The sequence below is a fragment of the Leuresthes tenuis genome, unplaced genomic scaffold, assembly GCF_036924035.1.
Source record: "Leuresthes tenuis unplaced genomic scaffold, fLeuTen1.0.hap1 SCAF_12, whole genome shotgun sequence".
NCBI classification, from domain to species: Eukaryota; Metazoa; Chordata; class Actinopteri; order Atheriniformes; family Atherinopsidae; genus Leuresthes; species Leuresthes tenuis.
In genome coordinates, this window is record NW_027325366.1 from 8,203,659 (window position 1) to 8,227,574 (window position 23,916).

The window sequence follows — 23,916 nt, forward strand, 5'->3', positions numbered from 1 at the left end:
GATGGCCACCCTTCCTGAGTCTGGTTCTGCCAGAGGTTTCTTCCTGTTAAAAGGGAGTCGTTCCTTTCCACAGTCGCCACAGGCACGCTCAGGATGGGAGACTGGATTGAAGACAAGTTTCGGTGCAATCTGTTGGTTTCCTGAGCTAGGATATTATTTTTTGAATTGGCTCTATATGAATTAATTGGATTATGATTACAATGAATTGAATTCCAATTGGCTTGAATTGGACTATATTACTTAAGTGCCTTGAGATGACAATTGTTGTAATCTGGCGCTATATAAATAAAATTGAATTGAATTGAATTGAATTGAATTGAATTGAATTGAATTGAATTGAATTGAATTGAATTGAATTGAACATTAAAAGAAGCAATCCTTGCAATTTACAAGACCTTTACAGCTAATTTACAAGAGCTGTGAAGAACCAGTAAAATGAGAAGCTAGCAAGCTACTATGAGAAGTGGAGAAGCTACTTGGTGTTTTGCTCAATGTGAAGATGGCAGACCTGCTGTGCTCAATTTATGACTGAAATGGCAGGAAATCAGATTGTGTGAGCTCTTGTGTCTTATAGAAATGGATTCTGTTTATTTGGAGACATGGGAGAGTCCTGTCAAAATATCAGAAGGATAATAATGGTCTTCAGTTTAAGGACAGACATCAGCTAAGTAATTTGACCAAACAGCTGGGTTTTGCAATTAGGAAGATGCTGGTCAACCATTTATTCAGGAAACATTGTGCTCAGGAGGAGGAATGTTGGTCAACCCCTACATGTGTCTCTTTTGAGTATTACATGTCTGTCAACCTCTCATTTGTTAGATTGATTGAAAAAAATAACTGTGTTCAACAAAAAAAACTCAAACACCCCCTATTTTTTTTGGTTTATAATTGTTATCTACTAAATACAACTTTATGTCGGTAGATGGTGCTTTTATAGGTGCACTGGAGAAGATGTGCTAGCTACACGCTTGGCACATGAGCAGCTCATAAATGTATATGTTCTTGTCTGAGCAAGACACTAACATTGGTCTTCTCTAACATTCCTCAATCAGTCCAGAGGCCCTGTAAATTATACTTTTATGTGCTGAAACTGGTTCTAAAAGTAAGGCAAACTTGTTGTACAGTTTTTTACGTAACTTATAATGAAATATGTTGTACTTAAAGTTAATTTACTTCATAGTAAACTGTAACCATACTCGAGTCAAGCTGATAGCACTTGTTTTCAAGGATGTTTTTGCTGCACAGCAGTTTTAAAAAGTGTATGTTACAAACACCAGTTGACATGTAGCAGTATATGTTTTCCTAATGTTTTTGTTATGTTAACTGGATAGATAATGCAATGATAATAATAATACTTAATTCACAAAAAACTAAACATTTTCCATCTTCTTTTCAATCTATTGAAATGACAGGTTGTGATAAAACGAAATAGAAAAAATTCCATGAGAGGTGAATACTTTTACAACCACTGTATGTCCCATTGCTTATCCCCACATTTCTCACAACCATCACAAACAGCAAGTTTAAGTGTATGATTGTGAACTGCTGAGCAAGGGCTTTGAAAATGTTACTTTTTAATTAATTACATTAGGTAATTGTGATTATCATTTTGTGCCTATAAGTATTGATTGAACAAATGTTTGTTTTGGTGTCTTTTAGTAATGTTGAATTGTTTTGAATTAAGTGGTACTTACTTTCTTTTGTGAAGAATTCTTTATCAAATTCATTGCACTTTTTGTATACATAACTAATTAATCTGTAAAATGTTTAGTTATCAGTTCTTTGGTAATGAGCACCCAGAACAGGGAGGGAATGTTGTATGAATGCATGTTATTTAACCTTGTAACATCCTGCTCATTTACTAGAGCACATTTTTCAATGACTATAGATTTTCTTCTTAAAGATAAGTGGAAGTGAGCCTACCTAAAACATCTAAAAAATGTATGAAATGCTAAAAGAAAGTATGTGTTATGGCATTACTTTTTCATAATTTCATAATTTTACCATAAAGTGGGGGGAAAGGATTGACTCTGAGTATTACTATTGTATTATATATTAAAATGCAAAGGAACATTTTTCCTGTGAAACTGGACGTGTCACTAACAAAGAGCATCTCTGGACCCAGGCCCGCATTAAAGCACCATGGGCCCCGGGGCTAACCACTTTCGCAAGGCCCTCCACGCCACCACCACCGGGAATACATACTTATATTTTATAAAATAATGCTTCAAGAATCACTGCAGTATAACTTTGACTGTAACAAAACATACTTTTAATGTCAAAGAAATGTACATAGCTCTACATATCTCTATACAGAAATTGAATTAACCTACTCATACGACACTATGAGCGCTTTGTTTTGTCCCGCTCCCATTGAATTTCTGACCATTACCGCCCGCACCCACAAAACTTTGAGAATTTTTGCCCGCATAATAATAGAATGCATTGATTTTGTGTCTTCTCCCGTCCCGCAGGAGAAAACACGACATTTTATAGGCTATTAATAAAGACATTCATGGACAATTGAGAAACTTCTGCAAATGTCAGACTTGCCTTGTTCTGTCTTTGTGCTGTAAAGACCTTATTTGACCTTCTTTCCACATCATTTATTGACATCCTGTCGCTAGGCTACATCCCGATCCCGCAGTGTTTTTTTTTAGCCGCCCGCTCCCGCGAGATTTGAGTTGGGTCCCGCGGGACCCGGTCGAACCCAATCCCAATGCAGCCCTCTAATACACAGAATGGTCACACAGGAAGCATAAATGTAAAAAAATTTTAAAAAAACATCCACGTAGGGTATTACGCACAGCCTGTGTCATTTTTCGTGTTTGAGCTCCACTTTTTGTTTTTTTTTCCTGACATTTGTCTTTTCCCTTTACTCACAATTTCCACTTCGGCAGAGTTTAAAGACCACAACTCATTCATTGGACTGGCACATCACAAGTTGACAGCCATAATCATTAACCAATCACAGTGGCTTAAATTTAGTAGATACATTAATAATTAATGCACGTCTCAAACTAAATCATGTAATTGATCGGCTGGTCTCTCAACGCAATTGACAAAATCTTTGCTACAAGGAGCTCGGGTCCAGGGGAGCCAGTCTGTCCTGACAGAACGTTTGCCACTGGGTGCACGAGAGACTCCTGGGAGAAGTGGAGAATTGTGTGCCTGTCGATTCTTTCCGTTGAAGACGTCAAGGATCTTTACATATTCGGAACCATGATAACGGGCTTTCTGCTGATTGGATTAGGCATTGCCCTGGTGTATTGCAAAATTTGGAATTTGGAGACAGCGGTCATAGGCCCCAAGCTGCCTGGCATGTTTGAATCGGTGGGCAGAGCTATTGGCTCTCAGACTGTGGTCATTAACCGCAATATGGAAAACATCTTGGAGAAGCTGGTGGCTTTACAAAGGCGCATGGATCGTCCAGAAAGGACAAACAGAGTAAGTCGTGTTCATTGAAAACGACTACTCGCCCTAACCAACTATCATAATCTAATCTGCATTCCTGCTCTCCTGGCAACGGCCTTGGCCAAGGCTGTAACAACTCTCCTGAAATCACTGCTGTGAGACGCTCTGAACTACTTCTCCCCCTCCCTTCTTCGGACACCTGGTACACCTGGACACCTCGGACTGAGTCCAAGAGAGGAGACCTTCTGCACCAGGATCTATGGGATGATGGTGTTAAAGGCTGAGGAGAAATCCATGAAGAGCAGACGGACGTAGGAGTTTCTGCTCTCCAGATGGGTGAGGGCTGTGTGGACCACCGATGAGATGGCGCCATCAGTGGAGTGATTCTTCCTGTTGGCGCATTGATGGGGGTCCACAGTGACGTCGATGGAGTCTTTGATGTGGGTCATGAAGCAGCCTCTCGAAGCACTTCATGATATGGGTTAGGGCTACAGGTCGATAGTCCCTCAGTACCCACCCTGAGATATTGTCGGGGCCTGCAGCTCTACTGTGGTCACACTGAGGGGTGTGTCACCAGGTGCTGGTGTAAATCTGGTATTGGGGGGGTGTCAGGATCATCAAAGTGGGCATAGAACCTGTTGAGTGCATCTGGCAAGAAGGGGTCCTTTGGACATTGTGCATCCCTGGTGTTGTAGTCCTTGATGCACTTAATGCCCTTCCACATGCGGAGTCGTTGGTGGTGAAGTGACCCTGAATTTTATGGGTGTATGTGGCTTTGGCCCTCGAAATGCCTGCATTTCTGGTTCGGATAGTAGGTTACTGTCCTGGTGGTGGTGACATCGTCAGCACAGATGAAGCTGAGGATGGAGGAGATGTATTCCTCCAGGTCCACCTCTCCCTCACACGTAGCTGCCTCTCTGAAGACCTGCCAGTCTCTGCACTGAAAACAGTCCAGGAGCACTGGTTGCAGAGTCGTCTTTGTTGCCCTGACCCATCTGGCCTGGCATCAGCAGGATGGAAATTTGGTCAGAGAGGCCAAGATGGGGGCGATGATGAGCTCTGTATGCCCTGTGAATGTTAGTGTACACACAGTCCACAGTGTTGTCTCCCCATGTAGAAATGGTGACATGCAAGTAAAAACTGGGGAAAATGTCTGTCAGGTTCAGTTTTAAGGGTTAGTCCCGAGAGCTCAACAAGCCGCTGCATCACTGCGCGTTGCCATCTTTTATATATATATATAGACACATATGTAATATATACAATATCTTTATATATTTTGTGAATACTGTTACTATGAATAATAATAATGACAATAATAAAAAACACTGAAGCAATATAATGTTGCTTTCTGGATTAATAAAGTACGGTTTAATTCAATTGAACTGAACTGACTTTTCTCTCTACAAGCCTTCACAAGCAACAGCCTTATTACAAAGTTGTTATGTTCTAGCCTTTCATTAAATCATTTCCTCTCTTATGGCCTTCAACAGTCCCTAGGCTCATTGCAAATGCATTGTTTTTTCTTCTAGCTATCTGCAGTCTACTTTCCTTTTCACAAGCTTGTTCTCTTCCCCCAAGCTTTCACAATCTCTTTTCCTCTTTTCCTCAAGCCCCATATATTTAACTCAATCCGCTCTCTTGAACACGTCCTCCAAGTATGTTTTTTTTTTTTACTATTTTGCAGCTAACATTCCATCTTATGTGCTTTTGTGATGAAAAATCATGATGAAACATACTTACCTTGGATATGTAAGTATGCCAGTAATAGTTCATTGGAGTTTAATTACAAAAACATCAAACAATTAAATGAGGTTCGCTGAATATTAGATATCTCCTTTCGAAGTCTCTGTTAGTGAACGACTTGATTTGTGATCATTATATTGATATATTTTGTCTTACAGACCCCTGGCTGCAGCAGGAGGATCATGTTAGCATTAATGAATCAACTCCTTCTGACTATTTAAATGTTCACATTCCTCGAACCACAGGCAGAGGAGGAGGAGTGGCAGCTATCTTCAGATCAGGGTTACTAATCAGTCCAAGACCCAAGATTAGCTTTAGCTCTTTTGAATCTCTGACTCTCGGGTTTTCCCATCCAAAGTGGAACTCACAAAAACCTCTTCTACTTGTTGTTGTGTATCGTCCACCTGGTCCTTATTCTGAGTTTCTGTCTGAATTCTCAGAGTTTTTATCACAGTTAGTGATGAATACAGATAAAGTCATTGTCGTGGGTGACTTTAATATTCATGTAGTTGTTGGAAATTATATATCTAATATGCCTAAATATTAAGTTTAATTCTATATTAGATTCTATTGGATTTTCTCAAAGTGTTCACAGACCTACTCACTGCCTTAATCTTACCCTTGACCTTGTGCTGACTTATGGCATTGAGAGTGAACAGTTGACAGTGTTCCCTCAAAATCCTGTCTTGTCTGACAATTTTTGGATTACTTTTGAATTTACGTTACTTGATTATAAAGCTTCTGAGAAGAATTTTATATATAGAAGGTGTCTATCAGAGAATGCTGTAACCAGATTTAAAGAGTTAATTTCATCATCCTTTTCTTCACTGCCATGTGCAGATATGACGGAGGACGGCTACCTGAATTTTACTCCAGTAAAACTTGACTCTCTTGTTGACAGCACTACAGTTTTAATGCGTACAACACTAGACAATGTTGCCCCTCTGAAAAGGAAGGTAATCAGTCAGAAGAGGTTGGCTCCTTGTTATAATTCACAGCTGCATGCTTTAAAGCAGACTGCAAGAAAGCTGGAGACACAGACTCTTGTTATGTTTTTGGAGTTGGGCATGATTTTGGCGCCTCATGGAAACATAGGAAGTTCTTGAAATCTGATGGAAAACCCACCCTCCTCCACCACTATAAAGTTTCTGCTCTTTTGGAGGCTGTTCTCCTCCCAAAATCTATTTTTGTTTGTAAGTGTCAATCTCATACTGGCTGTTCTACAGGAAATGCTTGAGCAGATGCGGCTGCTGTTGTCAGACCATGTCTCGCTTCTCCACTTCTTCTGCCAGATACTTTGTCTTATTTTCAAAGCTTTGCAACAAAGGAGGAAAAGAACCTGTGGAAGTCCAACTGAGCAGTTTTCTCTGAGAATGTTTGGCTTGGACCAAATCACAAACCTTGTTTTCCCAAGCATTTTTCCCTCTTTATGATAAGTTAACACATGGGTTAGACCATGTGACAAAAGGAGGGATGTTAGATGCTCTGACAAAATTTTGGTTTACAAAAGGGGCAAAAATACTGCCAAGCTTTCATGATCGGTGCCACTAACAATGCAGGTAAAGGGACATCAGTTCCCCAGGCAGCTCATCTACCACCCAGTCACCCATTTGACCACCTCATAATGGATTTTATTGAACTCACACCTGCAAAGGGTAAGAAGTACTGTTTGGTCATGTGGACATGTGGTACAAATAGGTTGAAGAATTCCCAGCTAAACATGCCTAAAACTGTGCTGTAACCAAGGGCCTACTGACAGAGATAATTCCCAGATGGGGTATTCAAGGTAAGATAAGTTCTGATCAGGGATCACATTTTGTGAATACAGCCTTGGAAGAAGTAGGATCCTTCCTGGGAATTGACATAAAGACACACTGTGTGTATTATCCACAGAGTGGGGGAGCGGTCGAAAGGGAAAGTGGTACACTTAAAGCTAAACTGGCTAAGTGCTGTGAGGAAATGGGTTTAAATTACATGGATAACCTATAAGAAAATGAGGCAAAGAAACAGAGTAAAATTGAGTCATAGAATTCGGACATCCTCCTGGACTAGGATAGGATCCAGAAAACAGACCACTTCCAACCACATCACTTTGTGATGATGACATGTTATATTATTGTAAATAATTGTCTGCGGTCTTGTCAAAAATCTCTCATCAGGTAGAAACTGCCCTTCCTGATCCAGCTGAGGGCCCCCTTCACAACCTCAAGCCAAGGGACTGGGTGATTGATTCCTTCAGAATCCCGAAGGAAGCACTGGATTGCACCATTGCAAGTGCTCATGACCACTCACACTGCTGTTAAGGTTGCAGAGCGAGCCTCCTGGATTCACGCCAGCTACTGTAAAAAGGTCCTTTTGACAACCCTTCCTTATCTGTCCACCAAGCTACCCCTGTGGATCTCCAAGAAGGTTTCTCTTGATATAGAGAGGGCTTTTTCTAGATTCATATGGCATGGCAAGAGGCACAGACAGAAAATAAAAACATTTCAATCGCTTTCAGACAGGGAAGGCCTAGGCCTGCCAAACATAACCCATTATAACTGGGCATGCCACGCTCGCTTCCTATGGGAATCGTTACATGCTCATCTGGAATCCAAGCCCTGTCTAGATTTGTGGTCCTCTTTGCCATACTCGCTTATGGAGCTTGGTCATGAGTGATAAGAAAAAGCTACACAAGGAGGTCAAGAATAATCCAATTATATCCAACAAAATTAGAGTGTGGCAGGAAATCAGTAAACATCTAGGCAGAGGGAGTTATGCCTCGTTTCTGACCCCTCTTATGAGGAACCAGAATTTCCCCCCAGGTCTCCATCCCAATATTTTTGACATATGACATGGCAATGGGGCGCGTGTGGTAGGAGACTTATATGACAATATGATATTAATGACTTTCTAACAATTGCAGTCTAAATTCGGTATCCCTAAGGAACATCACTATGGCTTTCTTCAGGTCAGGCAGTTTGTTGGATCTAAGACCCTACCCCCTCCTGATCCAGTTATGTACAGTGAGGTTGAGAGGTTCTTTATCTCCCGAAAAGGTCTCATCCATTTTATTTCTTCCTTCTATGCTCTATTATGCTCTCTTAGTACAGGGGATATCACAAGCATTGCGCAGAAGTGGGAGAAAGCTCTTGATATAGAGTATATTGAAGATGATTGACAGGAGTATTTAAATTACCTTTACATGTAACAGATTGAGAGAGACGCAGTATAAAATATTACACCATCTACACCGAACCCTATACATACTAAATAAGATGGACTGTCAGTTCTCACCTTTGTGTAATAAGTGCCATAGAGAGGTGGGAACATATTACCATTATTTTTGGCAACGTAAATTTATTGAAAGATTTTGGGGGACAGTCTGGCAGGAACTGAGTGGCATCTTTCAAGCAAAAGTGAGGAGGGACCCTGGCCTTTTGATCCTTGGCCTCCCCTCAAAGGAGGTGACTCTATCCCATTTGAAGTTCAAATTATGTGAGAAATTGTTACTACTGGCCGGAAAATGCATTTTAGTTAAGGGTAATGAGAGGTCCTTTAATGTAATGTGGGCTCCTCTGCTTAACTATCTATCTGACGAATTAACTCAGTTAGTGATGAGGGGCCAGTCCTCCTTACAATGGTCACGCCCACTTGGGATAAATCCATAAGTGTCCTCGCTTGTAGTGTGGCAGCTACACGCTACTATATTTTATTGTTTTTGTGATATACCACTGTCTACTTGTATAGGAAGCTGATGTGCCTGTGACTACATTGATGGGTGATGAGTGCACGCAGTGCAATATGGGGAGGGGCTCATGTCTGCCTGTGCTATGAGGGTGGATAGAGGGCAGTCAGCTGGAAGATTTGCCTGTTGATAATAGATGGATGGCAATATTTCATTTTATTTATTTGATCTATCTCTGTAACTGATACGATGGCAGATTGTTCTGTGTCTCTGTTGAAAACTTAATAAAAATGTATTTAAAAAAAAAAAAGACCTCTGCACATTGCATATAAAACAACGCTGTTCTGAAAAATGTTTCTGGATTGGTATATCTTTAATTACGTTTACAGTTTTGATTTTTGCTCTAACATTGTCTCTTTCCCTTAGCTTGCTTTTTGGTGGAGATAGCGAGCTCATATTTACTCACAAGCTTTCCTTACCACCGAAGGAGTCCACAGATGTTTTACAACAACCTTGGGTCTCACATGATGTCTGGTATCAATTGGCAAAATATTTAAATCTGTGTCCAACCGCTCTTGTGTTGTTTGCATCAAAGATGCACTACCCATTGCATACAGTGGGGTCCCTAGTGAGATGGATCCCCTTAATTGCAAATTGTATGCTTTCTGCTCTAATGGTACTCGTATTGAGAAGCGGTCACTGAGTATGCTCCAGGGATAGCAGAGATTAGATGTAATAGTACATCTTTGTGGGCTGCAAATTGTACCTATCTCCTGTGTTTGACACATTGTTGGTTGATGAGGGGAGATTATCGTACGGGCACAGGTGGCAAATATTGAAGTGAGGGAAACCGCTACCCTTGGCATAGTGACTACCCACCCCTTATTAGTTACATTATTCATCCTGCAGCGTTTCCTTCTCTGGACCATTTCTCCATGGAGACCAACTGGTGCAGAGGGTTCAGTATTTCTTGGCTTTTGCCCGTTCACCATGCTCCTTTACCATGGCTGCAGCCAAGAACTCACTGTTGACGCATAAGGCTTTAGACTCACTACGTGAGTCAAACGCTGCTAAAAGACTTTTGGGCGTCAGACAGGGCATCTGGTCTGCGGCCGAATTTGTTATTGAGCTCCGCATTTTGGCCACAGAGACTGGTTGGCTGCCCAATGCTCTCCAGGAAATACTTCTAAATTATCTTAATGAACAATTAAAAGATCAAATAGTCTTAAGAGAAGAGCCATCTTCTTTTGAGGACTTCGTAACCCTTGCCATATGCATCTACAGTACATTAACGGAGTGAAGGAGGGAGAGGAGCTCTCAGGAGGGTCACCATCCTGGCAACCATCATCTAACCTTTCTAAAGTTACCTATTCCCATCTCTATGTCTGCATTGGATGGAGGTATACTCACCACTATAACACACAAGACTTCACCCATCACCCTTATAGTTTCACTCTGAGAGACTTGAGTTTTATCTCTTCCCCATTTCCAACACATTCATCATTCAAGGTTTTTCTTGGCTGGCACATATTCACTGGTCCAACAATCACATTGAGAGTTGGAGATATTTCTGTCTCTCCAACTGTCTCAAATCTGCTCTTCAGTCTTCACCTTCTACCCTGTCTATTACCACTGTCTCCTCAGTAGACTTATCTCAAATCCCAAGCGAATATAATAAGCTCGGTTCAGTGTTCAGAAAAGAAAAAGCATTATCACTACCCCCTCACCGTCCTTATGACTGTTCCATAGACCTTCTTCCAGGAGCTCCATTACCCACTATCAGACTGTACAATTTATCACACCCAGAGAGAGTCCATGGAAATTTACATCAGACTTTCTTGCGGCCGGTGTCATTAGACCTTGTTCATCCCCAGTTGGAGCAGGGGTCATTGTTCAAAAGAAAAACATATCATTGAAACCCTGCATTGACTACAGAGGCTTAAACCAAAATCACAGTCAGAAACAAATATCCTTTGCCATTAATTACATTTTGAACCTATTCAGGGCAAGACTATCTTTTCCAAACTCGACAGCCGAGAATACTTGATTCGTATTCGGTGCTGTGACGAGTATAAAACAGCCTTCAACACCCTGCTTCGTCACGTTGAGTACCTCGTCGTGTCCTTCAGTCTCACTAACACACCTGCAGTTTTTCAGGGTCTTATTAATGACATTCTGCGAGATTACCTCAACCAATTTGTGTTTGTGTATCTTGACGATATCCTTATCTTTTCCAAATCACCAGCTGAACACTGGATCCATGTCCACCAAGTGCTCCAAAGGCTTCTGGAGAATCGTCTATTCATAAAGGCTGAGAAGTATGAATGTCATGTTTCTTCTGTGATCTTTCTCGGCTACATCTTTCCGAGCGGACAGGTGAAGACTGATTCTGAGAAAATACAGGCGGTGACAGACTGGCCCATTCATACTGACCGTTAGCAGCTATAAAGGTTCCTTAGATTTGTTAATTTCTACCGCCTTCTTATCCGCAATTAGGCTATGTTCAGACTGTCGTTGCAAGTGGCTTGAATCTGTTTTTTTCGCTCATATGTGACTTGCTTTTGGCAGTGTGAACAGCACAAGTCGCATTGAATCTGACATTTTCGAATCGGAATCAGGCCACTTTTAAATGTGGTACTGAATCGGATACGTATCTGATTTTTTTTAATGCGACTGCAGTCTGAACAGCCAGGTCGCATTTAATGCGATTTTGACATCATTCTGACAGTAGCTGCACTGCTTGATCGCCAGCACACTGGGGGAAACCCCGCCTCTGCCTGAAGCCTTGCAGCACCTCCTGGAGATCGTCTCCTTGGGGTAGTTTAATATAGTCAGGCATGAGGACCTGGTGCACAGCTTTGGAGAAGTCATGCACAATAGCGTAAACGGAGGACTTTGTGATGCAAAACAGGTTGGCCAAGGTGCGGTAACCCGCCCCCGTTGCTACCCAAAATAGCCCCACTCCCACTCGCTTTCTTTAGGAAGATGGATCTCCTGAACGACTTGTCTCTTGAAAGTCTCAGGGAGAGGCGCTGACAAATGTGATGAAAGGTATTCCTCCACATTCTAAAGTTCTGGAAGAAATCCTGCTCCGTATAACCAGCCACATTCTGATCTCACCACTCCTGGTTCTGATGCCACATCCAAATACTTCTCTGCGCGGATGTTGTGGTTATTACTCCGCATAGAGCCATCATTAACATCTGAATTTTCTTCCTCTTCTTCCTTATTCGTGATCTCACAAACAATTTTTAGCAGGGCTCTCAAGTTTTGAATATGGGGGGGGGGGCAGGTATTTCATTACTTATATTACTATTAGTGTTGCTGTTAGTGTTGGTCTGCTCAGACTCATGGAAGACGTCCTTGTTCCCTACCATTTGCATAGCGATAGCGGTGCGCCAGAGAAATTTATATTATACTTTTTTTTTTCAGCGTGAGAAATATCATATGTGGCGTGTGAGCATGGCAATTTGTTGAATTGCATGTGTCTCGTCAGACTTGAGAGCCCTGATTTTTAGCATTAAACCATACAGCCTTGCAGTACTGGTTGCTTCAGTAAACACCATTGTGGTCTATGGGCGTGATGTAATCAATGATCAACTGCGCATGCGGGTCACTTCAGGAATGTGAGCTGTTCACACAGCAATCTGTAGACAGGCCACATTTAAAGAGGTAATGTGAACAGCCAAACAAAAAAAATAAATAAAATCAGATTTGAGCAGTAATTGTGCATTAAGACCTGCAGTGAGAACGTAGCCTAACGTAGCCTGTGATTGCCTTACCATTGACATGACTAACTTTCACTAAGATTCTCTTCCTCTGGTCTCCTGAAGTAGCCCAAGCCTTTGAGCTACTTAAAGAAAGGTTCACTACTGCACCCATTCTCTCCCAACCTAACTCCGACCGTCAATTCGTCCTGGAAGTGGACGCTTCTGATTCTGTATTGTGAGCTGTGATGTCTCAGACGTAGGACACAGAGGGCAAGCCCTGTGCCTTTTTCTCCCGGCATCTGTCTCCAGCGGAGAGGAACTATGATGTGGGAAACAGAACTGTTAGCCATCAAATTGGCATTGGAGGAGTGGAAACATTGGCTGGAGGGGGCCAAGAAACCATTCATCATTTGGACGGATCACAAAAACCTTGCCTACATTGAAGAGGGCAAGCGACTGAATTCCCTCCAAGCTTGCTGTTCATTATTCTAACAGCCTGGCCTGTAATTCTCCTTCATGAAGTAAAATTAAACTTGGAAACATTGATACAATCTCACTGTGTTTTGTTAACAAACATTTCCATCACAGTGTGCTACTGTTTGGATGGCAAGAAAATTTCAAAGTATTGAAATCTAATAAATATAACTTTATCATTTCAACTCCAGAACAGAGAATATTAAATGTATCACACAACAAAACCATCTCACTTGAGAAGAAGGACTAAATCCTGATAGTCACCCGTGGATATGATGTGTCAGAAACGCGGTGTGAAGGACCCAGATGCGGAACTCATAGCAAAAACAAGATTTTATTTCCAAAAAAGCAAGGCAAGAACAGAAAGCGCGGCTGAGCCGGGTATCAAAAATCTTTAACTATGACAAAAATAAATATACAAGAATAGACAAGGCAAGACTATGAAATAAGAAACAAGACTAGACTGTGGCTATGAGGCAAAAACCTAACCTAACCTGACAAGACGTGCCATGATCCCTGGAAGTGAGGTGAGGATTCTGCTATGAGCGATGGAAACCTGGAAACTAAATACTGTGGGAAGTGATTAGTGATGGGGTGCAGCTGTGAACGAAAACAGGTGACTTGAATGAAATTAAGTGACAGGGGAAAAAACATGACCAGAAATAAACCAAGAACCTGAAAACATGACATAAAAAACAAAGCTCAAAACATGACCATGACATTATGTTTCTGTGTGTAGAATATTTCAGCCCCACTATCGAAAAACTAAGAGTTACAACTTCTGAAGAAGTAACTCTGAAGTCAAACAGATCCTTCATCATGGTAACTGCTAAATGGCTAGTTTTATGAGACACAGAATAAGACATTCTAGACATGGTCACATAACCTTACTGTATATGCTTATGCCTCACTGGTCACCAGTTAATCTAGCCGATTCTTTCAGTCTTAAAACATAATGGGTCGTATATTGGAGGTTAGGTATCTGCAAGGCTCAATACTGCATTGTCGCAAAATTGATGTGGATACATGCAGAGCTGGTAACAAGTCCCTTTCATTATAACACCAAGTCCCACAGGATATACTTCTTTTTTCCCATTTTTTGTTCTGATGCATCTGAATACATATAGCAAATCTTCACTGAGACAAAACTTCATATACAACACAGATTAGTTTGGAAATTTAATGAAAGTGGGCATGTATTGTGGATGGTGTTGAGAACTTCTTCCTGTCGTCTTCTTCTCAGCTTTTCCTGTTGAACTGCAACAATATAGATGCAACTGAATATTTCCTGGTCGTGACTGCTCACTATGACCACACTCCACATTACAACAACTCTGGAATTTTGATGTGACACATAGAATACAACATTGATCGGGACAGCTAACCAGCCTCTTCCGATTTTTCAACTGCTGCAATGATACCAGCAACCACCAACGCTTTTAGCTGAAGGTCGCTAGTTAACTTGGACTTGGTTTAAAATGTAGCTCCTGTCATCTGCCTCTCTGTTTTATGCAAAACTCAAAGCGCTTTTAACACAACACGCCACATTCACTCATTAACTCACACATCACGTCTTAATCTGTACAGTTATGTGCTTCCTACTTCACACATATTCACTCGGTTCAGTGTCTTGCCCAAGGATGCTTCGACAAGTGACCTGGGGAAGCCGAGTGGTTAATGTGGTCATAATGAGTGAGAGCATGTGTTAATGTACATGCTTCATGTATGTTTTATTGTTTCATGTTCAACAAATGCTGAATGTGCCTAAATGTTACAGATATAAAGTTATATGAATATGTATAAAATAATATATATAAATGTATAAAAAAATTTAGTTTAATGGACTATTTCAGTTTGACTGAAACATAGAGTTTTTATGGAAACAGAGAGAAGAATATTTTTGGACATTTCTTTATTTTTCTAATGGACATTGTTTTTCTAGTGTTTCAGTGAGTAACAATTATAGCTACCTAAGTCATAACAAAGGACTGTGAAATATTATAATAATAACAATAATAATAACTATAAAATCCTGGTCATGCAAAACAGCAGTGAGAATGCTGATGAGCTGAATAGGGTTAGCTGACCATGCTAAACAAAACAAATAAATTATGAAATTTAGCAGAAAGTTATTTGCCGACGTTTCAAAAGGCCTGAATGGTATTTTTAAAAGGACCTGGAGCTAGATGAAGGCAGAAAACTACAGAAAAGAGACAAAGGGCTGGAATGAAATGTGCTCACATTTTACCTCAAGGTTGAAGTAATGAAGACACCTGAAGATCCCAAACTAGCAAAAGAAAAGTGGATTTTTACTTGAAAAGTAGTTGCTTAAAACCTTAATTAGCACGATATTATATAAAGAAGGTCAAAGGTCAAGTGAGTAATTGTTAAAATGGCTGCAGTGTAATATGTAACAGAGGAGCTCACATACAGCAGATATGGACAAGGAGGAGAAGACAGCTGAAGGGTGACTATGACCTCCTGTGAGAAAACTGTAAGAGCCTTGAAAATAATTTGAAAACCGTCTGCACCAGAAGGGTTAGAGTAACGTGGTAATGTAGTTTTTATTTCAATGGAGTGAAAGATGTTGAAACGGCAGTGAGTTGAACACACTTGAAACTGTCTGCTGTAACAGACCAAACGTTCCATTGGAGTTAGTGAGAGAATTTGAAAAGTTTCTCTCGCTTCAAGGCTCATAACTGAAATTCTGTAAATGTCAGCTCTTTCGTATTTACATGTGGCTGAAAGAGGACAAAGTTTCCTACATTTTAGGGTAGAATCTGTTTCTGTAAGTTAAACTGTATGAACGTTAGAGGAATTTGTTTGAAAAAATGTAGTTGAACTTCAGAAAAAGCTGAAGGTTATCAGTGCGGAACTCTGTTGGCTCCTAATTCATAAAAACCAAGAAGAAATAAAAGTTAAACATTTTAAAAAGTATAAAAGTCAGAAATACCAAAAGATATCCCATCTCCTGAATGAACTGAACGTTTTGAGACCAAAATTGTTGAAATCGGTGAAAGTATGCAGGAGTAGTTAAACGACAAAAAAACTTAATAATAATAATAAATAAAAAATAATAAAAGCATTAATTACAGCATTCTCACAATAATAAACATCAAACCGGTATCACACTTTTTTTGACAGTCAATGATTGGTAGTTTGGAAGACATGTCAGAAAGTTATTGGTGTTTGTGAATGCTTGTTAAAGCAGAATAAATCCTGCACCCGGTTGATCACAAGCTCCTGCTGTCTTTCTCTCTGTTTTATGCTAACAGGATTTATCACCACTGACTCCTGCCAGATCAGGGAGGCAACAAATTCACATTCTGTGACGTGTTGCCCCATTTTTTCCTATTTTCTTTAGAATAAGAAGCAATTTATGTCTACAGATAGCACAGTTCCTTTTCTGTGGAAACTGCAATGTTTCTACTGTAGCTCCTATTGGACATGCAGACTCAGTGTGTCATTAAATCCTTCACTGAGCTCCTTTAAAGTGATCATTTATCAGTGTTGAGTAAATATTGACACCTAAACAAATACACCATTTGCATTTAGAGTATACTGTGATTAGTTTTGCTTTCATTGTTCAGTTCTGTTCAAGTAGAAAAATGTATATTTTCTATCTTGTTATATATCAGTAAGTCATTATTATGACCTGATTTTACATTTTTACTCATAATTAAAAAAAAAATATTGAAATAAAATCACCTCATCATTTGACCTAAGTAAATGTTATAATTTGACCGAATAGGAAAAAAATGTTGTCTGGGCGCAAGATTATTTTTTTTTTTTAAATTCTGCTCACAAAGAAATAGGTTTCTACATATGTAGCCTTCAATGAGAGTGTTCTGAGTTTTCTCAAGTGTTGTTGGTTTAGGAACTGAAGTCAGCTGGTGAGTACTTTGTACAGGCTGTGCTAGTGAGACCACAATTATTCCCATCTTTTAAATGTGTCTCATCCTATGTAGTGATAGAGTCATTATCAAACTTAAAATGAGGGCAGACATCATCAAATGTATTCAAAATGTAGTTGCATGCCAGAGAATAACCTCACAAAAGTGGTTAGAAAAATTACTTTCCATAACTGTGAAGACCAATTTGATAAAGAGTGAGATTCTCTAGTCATTGTAGAACACTTAACGATGCTAAATCTTTGGGAGGCCCATTTGTAACCTTTGTACAGGTTATCTAAGGTTTTTCATTGATATTTCAAGCTGCATTGACCCCTTTCAACCTTGTACTAACTTTAATAAAAAATAAATCATTAATTAGGTAAACTAGTAACTTTTTTATAGAGCTATGTTTCCATCTAGTGGTCAGCAGCATTGAGTAGTTAAACCTAAAATAATTAGTTAGTCAGACGTTTAAATTAATTAACTCCATTATTGGCTCATCTTCCCCGTTACTGTGTGTGCTCCATTTTGTTAACACAGGATGAGATAACATTGTTTAGTTCTTTATTCATATGCGTGTAACCTTACACACACAAATCTGGATTTAATAAATCCAGATGGGTGTATGTATTCAAGGTATTTAAGATTCCCATCAGCGATCATTCACAATTCAGAGTATGTCTATTAGAATGAATGACCAGATATCTATCCGCTCCGAGTAGCAGGACCTGAGACATAACCATTTGGGTTATGAGACTGGGAGTAAAAGCTGAACAAGAGGGCCACGTCCAAAAAACAATGCAGCAAACTAAGATCAAATCTCTGTCGGGCCTTGGAGGTTGGTATTGTTAACTTCTCTCTCTCTCTCTCTCTCTCTCTCTCTATATATATATATATATATATATATATATATATATATATATAAAAATATATATGTATACATACATGTACATACACACACACACACACACATGTAGTTGTCACGGCCCCAGGACACAAGTGCAGGGTCAGTTTCAAGGCAAAAGTGTTTATTAATATAAAACAACAGGTTGGGGATCTCCAGACAGAGCAAACAAAGAGGCTGTGAAACTCCTGACGCACTCTCCTCAGTAACTATGAGTGAGGAGGGTGCAGCTATGAAAGTTATCCAAAACAAAAACTCTCTCCACTCTAGGAGGAAAACAGAACAGGCTATGAAAAGATAACAAAATAAACTTTCACGCTCTCCTAATGAGGCGGACTTAAACAAAAGAAGCTCTCTCGAAAACAGAGGCACTATGAAACTTTAACAATTAACTATAAGCTCTCCTTTAACGGAGGCGTGACAAGATCTCTAAAACAAAACACAAAATCACTCCACTAGTGGAGGCACTATGAAACATTAATCAAAACCGAATGCAAACACTTTGGGAATCAGGGAAGACAATCAGACACTTGACACAGGAGGAGTACCTGAAACGAGAGGGAAGTTAGTGATTTCAAAATAAAAAAGGAAATGACAAGACAAGACATGAAAAAAACCTAAATCGTGACAAGAACTAGAACTTTCAACTTACTGAAGGAAATCAAAACAATCTGGATCTTTAACAAGAGGGAATCATAAAATACCCAGTGCACCAAAACCTTTTGCAGGTCTTCATGTTTAGTTCTGAGATATCATTGCCTGCATTTTCAGTTATGTGTGACAAAGGTCAATTTGCATAGTAAATGTCGTGGCTTCTGTTTGTGGTAATATACAGTTTGAAAAACCAATATAAACTGGCTGCGGTTCTTTACAGTATGACGTGGTCAGTCGTACATTTTAATATTGGTGATCTTGCCAGTGATAATATTTGGTTTTGCAAAATAAAAATGACACAACTCACTGGATCCATTTAATGGGTTTATCATCAATATACTGTGTGTATCAATACAGTCACATCAATATCATATGGTATATATGATATTGATGTGACAGTACATTTTTTAATGGAAAAATTAGTGAGGTTTTTTTCTTATTCAAGCTGCAAGACTGCTGATTGTAAATAAATTTCACATTTTGCCTCTTCTTGATAATAAATCAAGCATCACAGCTCTCAGAGTTTTGATGCACCAAAGCATGATCAACAGCAAGCAAACGAGTGGGGGAGGGGTGGTTATAGCTCAGGCAGAAACTCACTCGTCTCACAATCAGACAATTGATAGTCAAACCCCATGTCGGCTTCGATGTGTCCATCGTTGTGTGGATGTGTGCAATAGAGAAGAGCACTGCTATACTATTTACCAAGAAGAGTTGTATAATTGTGTGTCTCTGTGAAGGAGTGAATGTGGCTTGTACGGTAAGGCCCTTTGAGTGGTCAACTAGACTAGAGTGGTCCATTCAAATCTTTTCAATTGCACATTTGATTGGATTGATTCTGGCTATATCTTCTCAAAAAGTCATCATATGTGTATCGGACTTATTGCTTAAGGAATGTATAGCAGGCTGTGTAAGCAATTCAAGGGTGCTACTTTTTCCTTGTATTTAAAATGTACAAGCTAAATTATTGAGCAAAATTAGGTAAAATCAACACACATCACAATGTCAAATTAACTGATAGGTAATGTAAGTTTGGACAGGCTTGGTCTACTTTAAGAGATCACAAATTCACTATCACTCAGTCCATGGCTGGGGTCCTCTTTGCTATCACATCAGGACTACTCTGCACCACAGGTGTTCTTTCAAGTGTATCTTCATATCTCTTTATATTGTTTACATATTTTTTCATAATTACATGTAATGACATCCAAGGTGACATAATATCAGATGATTTCTTCTATTATCTCATCATCTCTCCTTGTGTTACACACAACTTGATATTAAAGAATGAAGGTGTTACTTTTTTTACTGTAGTATCTTAAATCTTATCTGTTTATGACAATTATATAATTTGCAAAAAAGTAAACTCAACTATCAAATTACAAATTAAATATACTAGATTGTAAACATTGCTGTTGTTTACAACACATTTTACAACATTACTGGGATAAAATGAATTACATTAGGCTGGTTTAGATCATATTTATCTGATAGATTTCAGTTTGTTCTTGTAAATGAAGAATCTTCCTCACACACACCTCACCAGAGTAAGTCATGGAGTTCCACAGGATTCTGTGGTTGGACCGATTCTTTTTACTTTATACATGCTTCCATTAGATAACATTATTAGACAGCATGGCATACATTTCCATTGCTATGCTGATGATACAAAGCTGTACTTATCTGTAAAATGATATCAACCCAATAGGTTGGTCTGACTAGACCAAATTAAAAAAAAAAAAATCAGCGCTCTCAAGTCTGACGAGACACACGCATTTCAACAAGTTGTCACACTCAAAGGCCACACATGGTATTTCTCACGCTGAAAAAAAAAGTATCCCCGGCCGGGATTCTCACTCTTACCTTCATTCAAAACTTGAGATCCCTGCTAAAAATAGTGTGTGGCGGCAGTGTGAGTGAAATCTGTGAGATCACGGAGATCCATCTCCTGAAAACAGCGAGTGGGAGTGCTATATTGGGTAGCAACGGGGGGGGTTACCGCACCTTGGCCAACCTGTTTTGAATCGCAAAGTCCTCGGGTCAGAATGACGACAAAGTCGCATTAAATGTGACCTGGCTGTTCAGACTGCAGTCGCATTCAAAGAAAAAAAAGAAAAAAAAAGAAAAACAAAAGAAAAAAAATCTGATACGTATCGGATTCAGTACCACATTTAAAAGTGGCCTGATTCCGATTCGAAAATGGCAGATTCAATCCGACTTGTGCTGTTCACACTACCAAAAGCAAATCAGATATGGGTCACACATGAGCGAAAAAAAATTGGATACAGGTCACTTGCAATGACAGTCTGAATGTAGCCATAAAGACCTGGATGACTCAAAACGTTCTGCTTCTAAATTCAGACAAAACTAAACTCATTATCTTTGGACCTGAGCGCTTCAGGGAGAAAGTGAGGTCCCTTGGAGTTATTTTTTACCAGAATTGATAATTTGATGTGCATATACAACAGGTTTCTAGGACTGCTAAATCTGCTTTCACCTTCGTAATATTGCCAAAATTAGGAATATCCTGTCTCAGACTGATGTAGAAATACTAGTCCATGCATTTGTTACTTCAAGACTGAACTACTGTAATTCTTTATTATTAGACTGTCCCAAAATTATCTGAGAAGTCTTCAGCTGATCCAAAATGCTGCAGCCAGAGTTCTGATGAGAACTAACAGGAGATATCATATTTCTCCAGTTTTAGCTCCTCTTCATTGGCTCCCTGTTAAATTCAGACAGATTTATCTCCTCACATATAAAGCTATTAATGACCAAGCTCCATCATATCTTAAAGATCATATTTTGAATATCTGTTGGGAAAATATCTTCCTGACAGAGCACTTCGCTCCCAAACTGCAGGTTTACTTGTGGTTCCCAGAGTTTCTAAAAGTAGAATGGGAGGCAGAGCCTTCAGTTATCAGGCCCCTCTCTTGTGGAACAAGCTGCCAGTAAATGTCCAGGAAGCAGACACTCTCTCTATTTTTAAGACTAGGCTTAAAACTTTCCTTTTTGATAAAGCTTATAGTTAGGGATGGCTCAGGTGATCCTGAAACATCCCATATTTAAGCTGCTATAGATATAGACTGCTGGGGGGCCTCTTATGTCACACCTTTCCTCACTTTGCTCCCCCCCCCCCCCCCATTTAATTTCTTAAATTATGTTATGTACATTTGGCATTATTGTGGTCATTAATTTGTGTTTACCTGTCTCAAGAGGTATCTATTGAATGGTGTTACAGTGTTTGTTGCCCCCTCTTTTCTGTCTTCTCAAACCCCAGCTGGTTGGCCACCCTTCCTGAGTCTGGTTCTGACAGAGGTTTCTTCATGTTAAAAGGGAGTCGTTCCTCTCCAGATGCCTCATGCATGCTCAGGATGGGAGATTGGACTGAAGAGAAGTTTCGGTGCAATCTGTTGGTTTCCTGAGCTAGGAAATATTTTTTGAATTGGCACTGTATGAATGAATTGGATTAATTTTGAATTTAATTAATTGGATTTGATTGGATTATGATTACAATTACGTGAACTCCAATTGACTTGAATTGGACTATGTTATTGAAGTGCCTTGAGATGACATTTGTTGTAATTTGTGACCTGGCTAAAATTTCACCTTATTTTATGTATTTAACACAAAATGCTAGAGTCCACAGACTACTTCATGCTATTTTCATTCATTAACTGATCACATGACGTACCTATATTTCCGTTATACAGACAGGAGTACAAACTGCCAGAGAATATGGTTTGGAGGGGGAACGTTTGCCCTTTGGTCGTTAGCTTCTTCTATTTCTCTAGGGTCTATTTTGCCTCATCTACCCAGAAAATGCCTAATAAAGCTGAAGTTTCTAACTGCCTTATTGCACAAAAATAAAGCTTTTTCTGTCTAGCCTGATGTCAGATCATGGAATGAGATGGCATTGCAAAAAACATCACCCAAGAATAAAATACTGATGGACAGAAAGAAGTTGCTTTTTCTTGATTTCAGGCACACAGTGAGAGTCACACAGTTGATGAGCAGCAGAGAGGAACATCAAAACAAACACATTAATCTGCAGGAAAAGAAAGGGGCGAGGAGCAGTACAGGAATGTAGCAATCCTGTCCATGCTCTTCTTAAGTAGAATGGTTATCGTTTCCATTCCATTAAGCAAACTATAATTCGACTCATTTTTTACAGTCAGGGTCTTCCAGGCTTGACATGGGATCCCCTTCCGAAAAATAAGAACTAATACATAAATAACTAAAGGTAAAATAAACCTGAGAATCTAATTTTGCATAACAAGAACAACAAAAAAGCTGGGAGGGAATATCCCAGCCTTGTTTAGATGTGAAGTTTTTGCTGGCTGTTCCACTGATTATTGGTTATTAAAGGAAAGATAGAAAGAAGGCATCCCTGTGCTGCTAGACAAAAACAGCAACATTGTTTGCTCTTGCAGAGTACACTCTGAACTAATATAGTGTCATTAATGTCAAGCAAGAGTCAAGTAGGTTTTTGTATAAATACTGTTGCACAAGCATTGGGACTAGCAATGTCAATGACTAGCAAGCACTTTAGCATTCTGTCAATTAAGTTTTTGCATAATTCTGAAACTAGAATAGAAAATACTTTATTCATTCCCCCCATGGGGGAAATTCAAATTGTCATTGTAATTTTTAATTGTCATTCAAATATTTACAGTGAGAAGAGCCTCTCACTGCAGCTGCTCCTCTGTCCTGCCAAGATGCTGTGGGTGGGGTGTTTATTGTTGACCATCATAGAAGATAACAAATATCAACATATCTATATAATATATATAATTTAACAAATGATGACCATTCTACAAAACAGGCAGGCATTAATGCCTTGAGACAGTACTCTTTTTGTTGATAAGAATTATGTTTTGTCTCCTTAATTAAAATGAGAACAATTAGAAAAATTAGAAGGCCAGTAAACAGTGTCTTTAATCCATAACACTCATGTGACTAATTTCCACTCAAAAGTAAACATGCCTTTATTCTAGCAGGTACAGTTTGTATGGATTACTCACTGCTGATCCATCTGGCCTCTGGGTCATGGACCTTGAACTCAGGCTTGAACAAATCCTCTATGGTTAGTTTAGTATCACTTCCTCCTTGGTTGTCAGCTGCAAAACAAACAACGCATAGCTTAATTTAATCATTAGTGTTATAATATTTTAAACAAAATATAGACACTGTATAGGTGTGTGATTCTGTGTGGTTATTATTAATCACCTTTGTGTTGAATGCCAAATCATTTTTGACCATAAGCCCCGTGTGATCTCCGGCATTAATATTCTCCAGTTTTTGTTGTTATTTTTTGTTTGTTTTCTAGACCTCGAAATTGGGTTATTTGATAAAATAAATTACACCCTCTTGCAGTTCTATAAAGGTATCAATACATAAAACGTTTTTTTTTAAATGGCTCTGTTGCCATGTTGAAGAGGCCACAAAGACGAAATC

General features: G+C 39.4%; 1 protein-coding gene across 1 annotated transcript in view; it reads right to left on the bottom strand.

Moving 5' to 3' along the window:
* The window catches only part of LOC140319006 (inactive dipeptidyl peptidase 10-like), a 189,896-nt gene that overhangs the window by 153,834 nt on the left and 12,146 nt on the right, over positions 1–23,916 (bottom strand). The window contains exon 3 of the mRNA XM_072396517.1: positions 23,484–23,579. Within this exon, the coding sequence (XP_072252618.1) occupies positions 23,484–23,579 (96 nt within the window). The remainder of the gene's footprint in view (positions 1–23,483; positions 23,580–23,916) is intronic.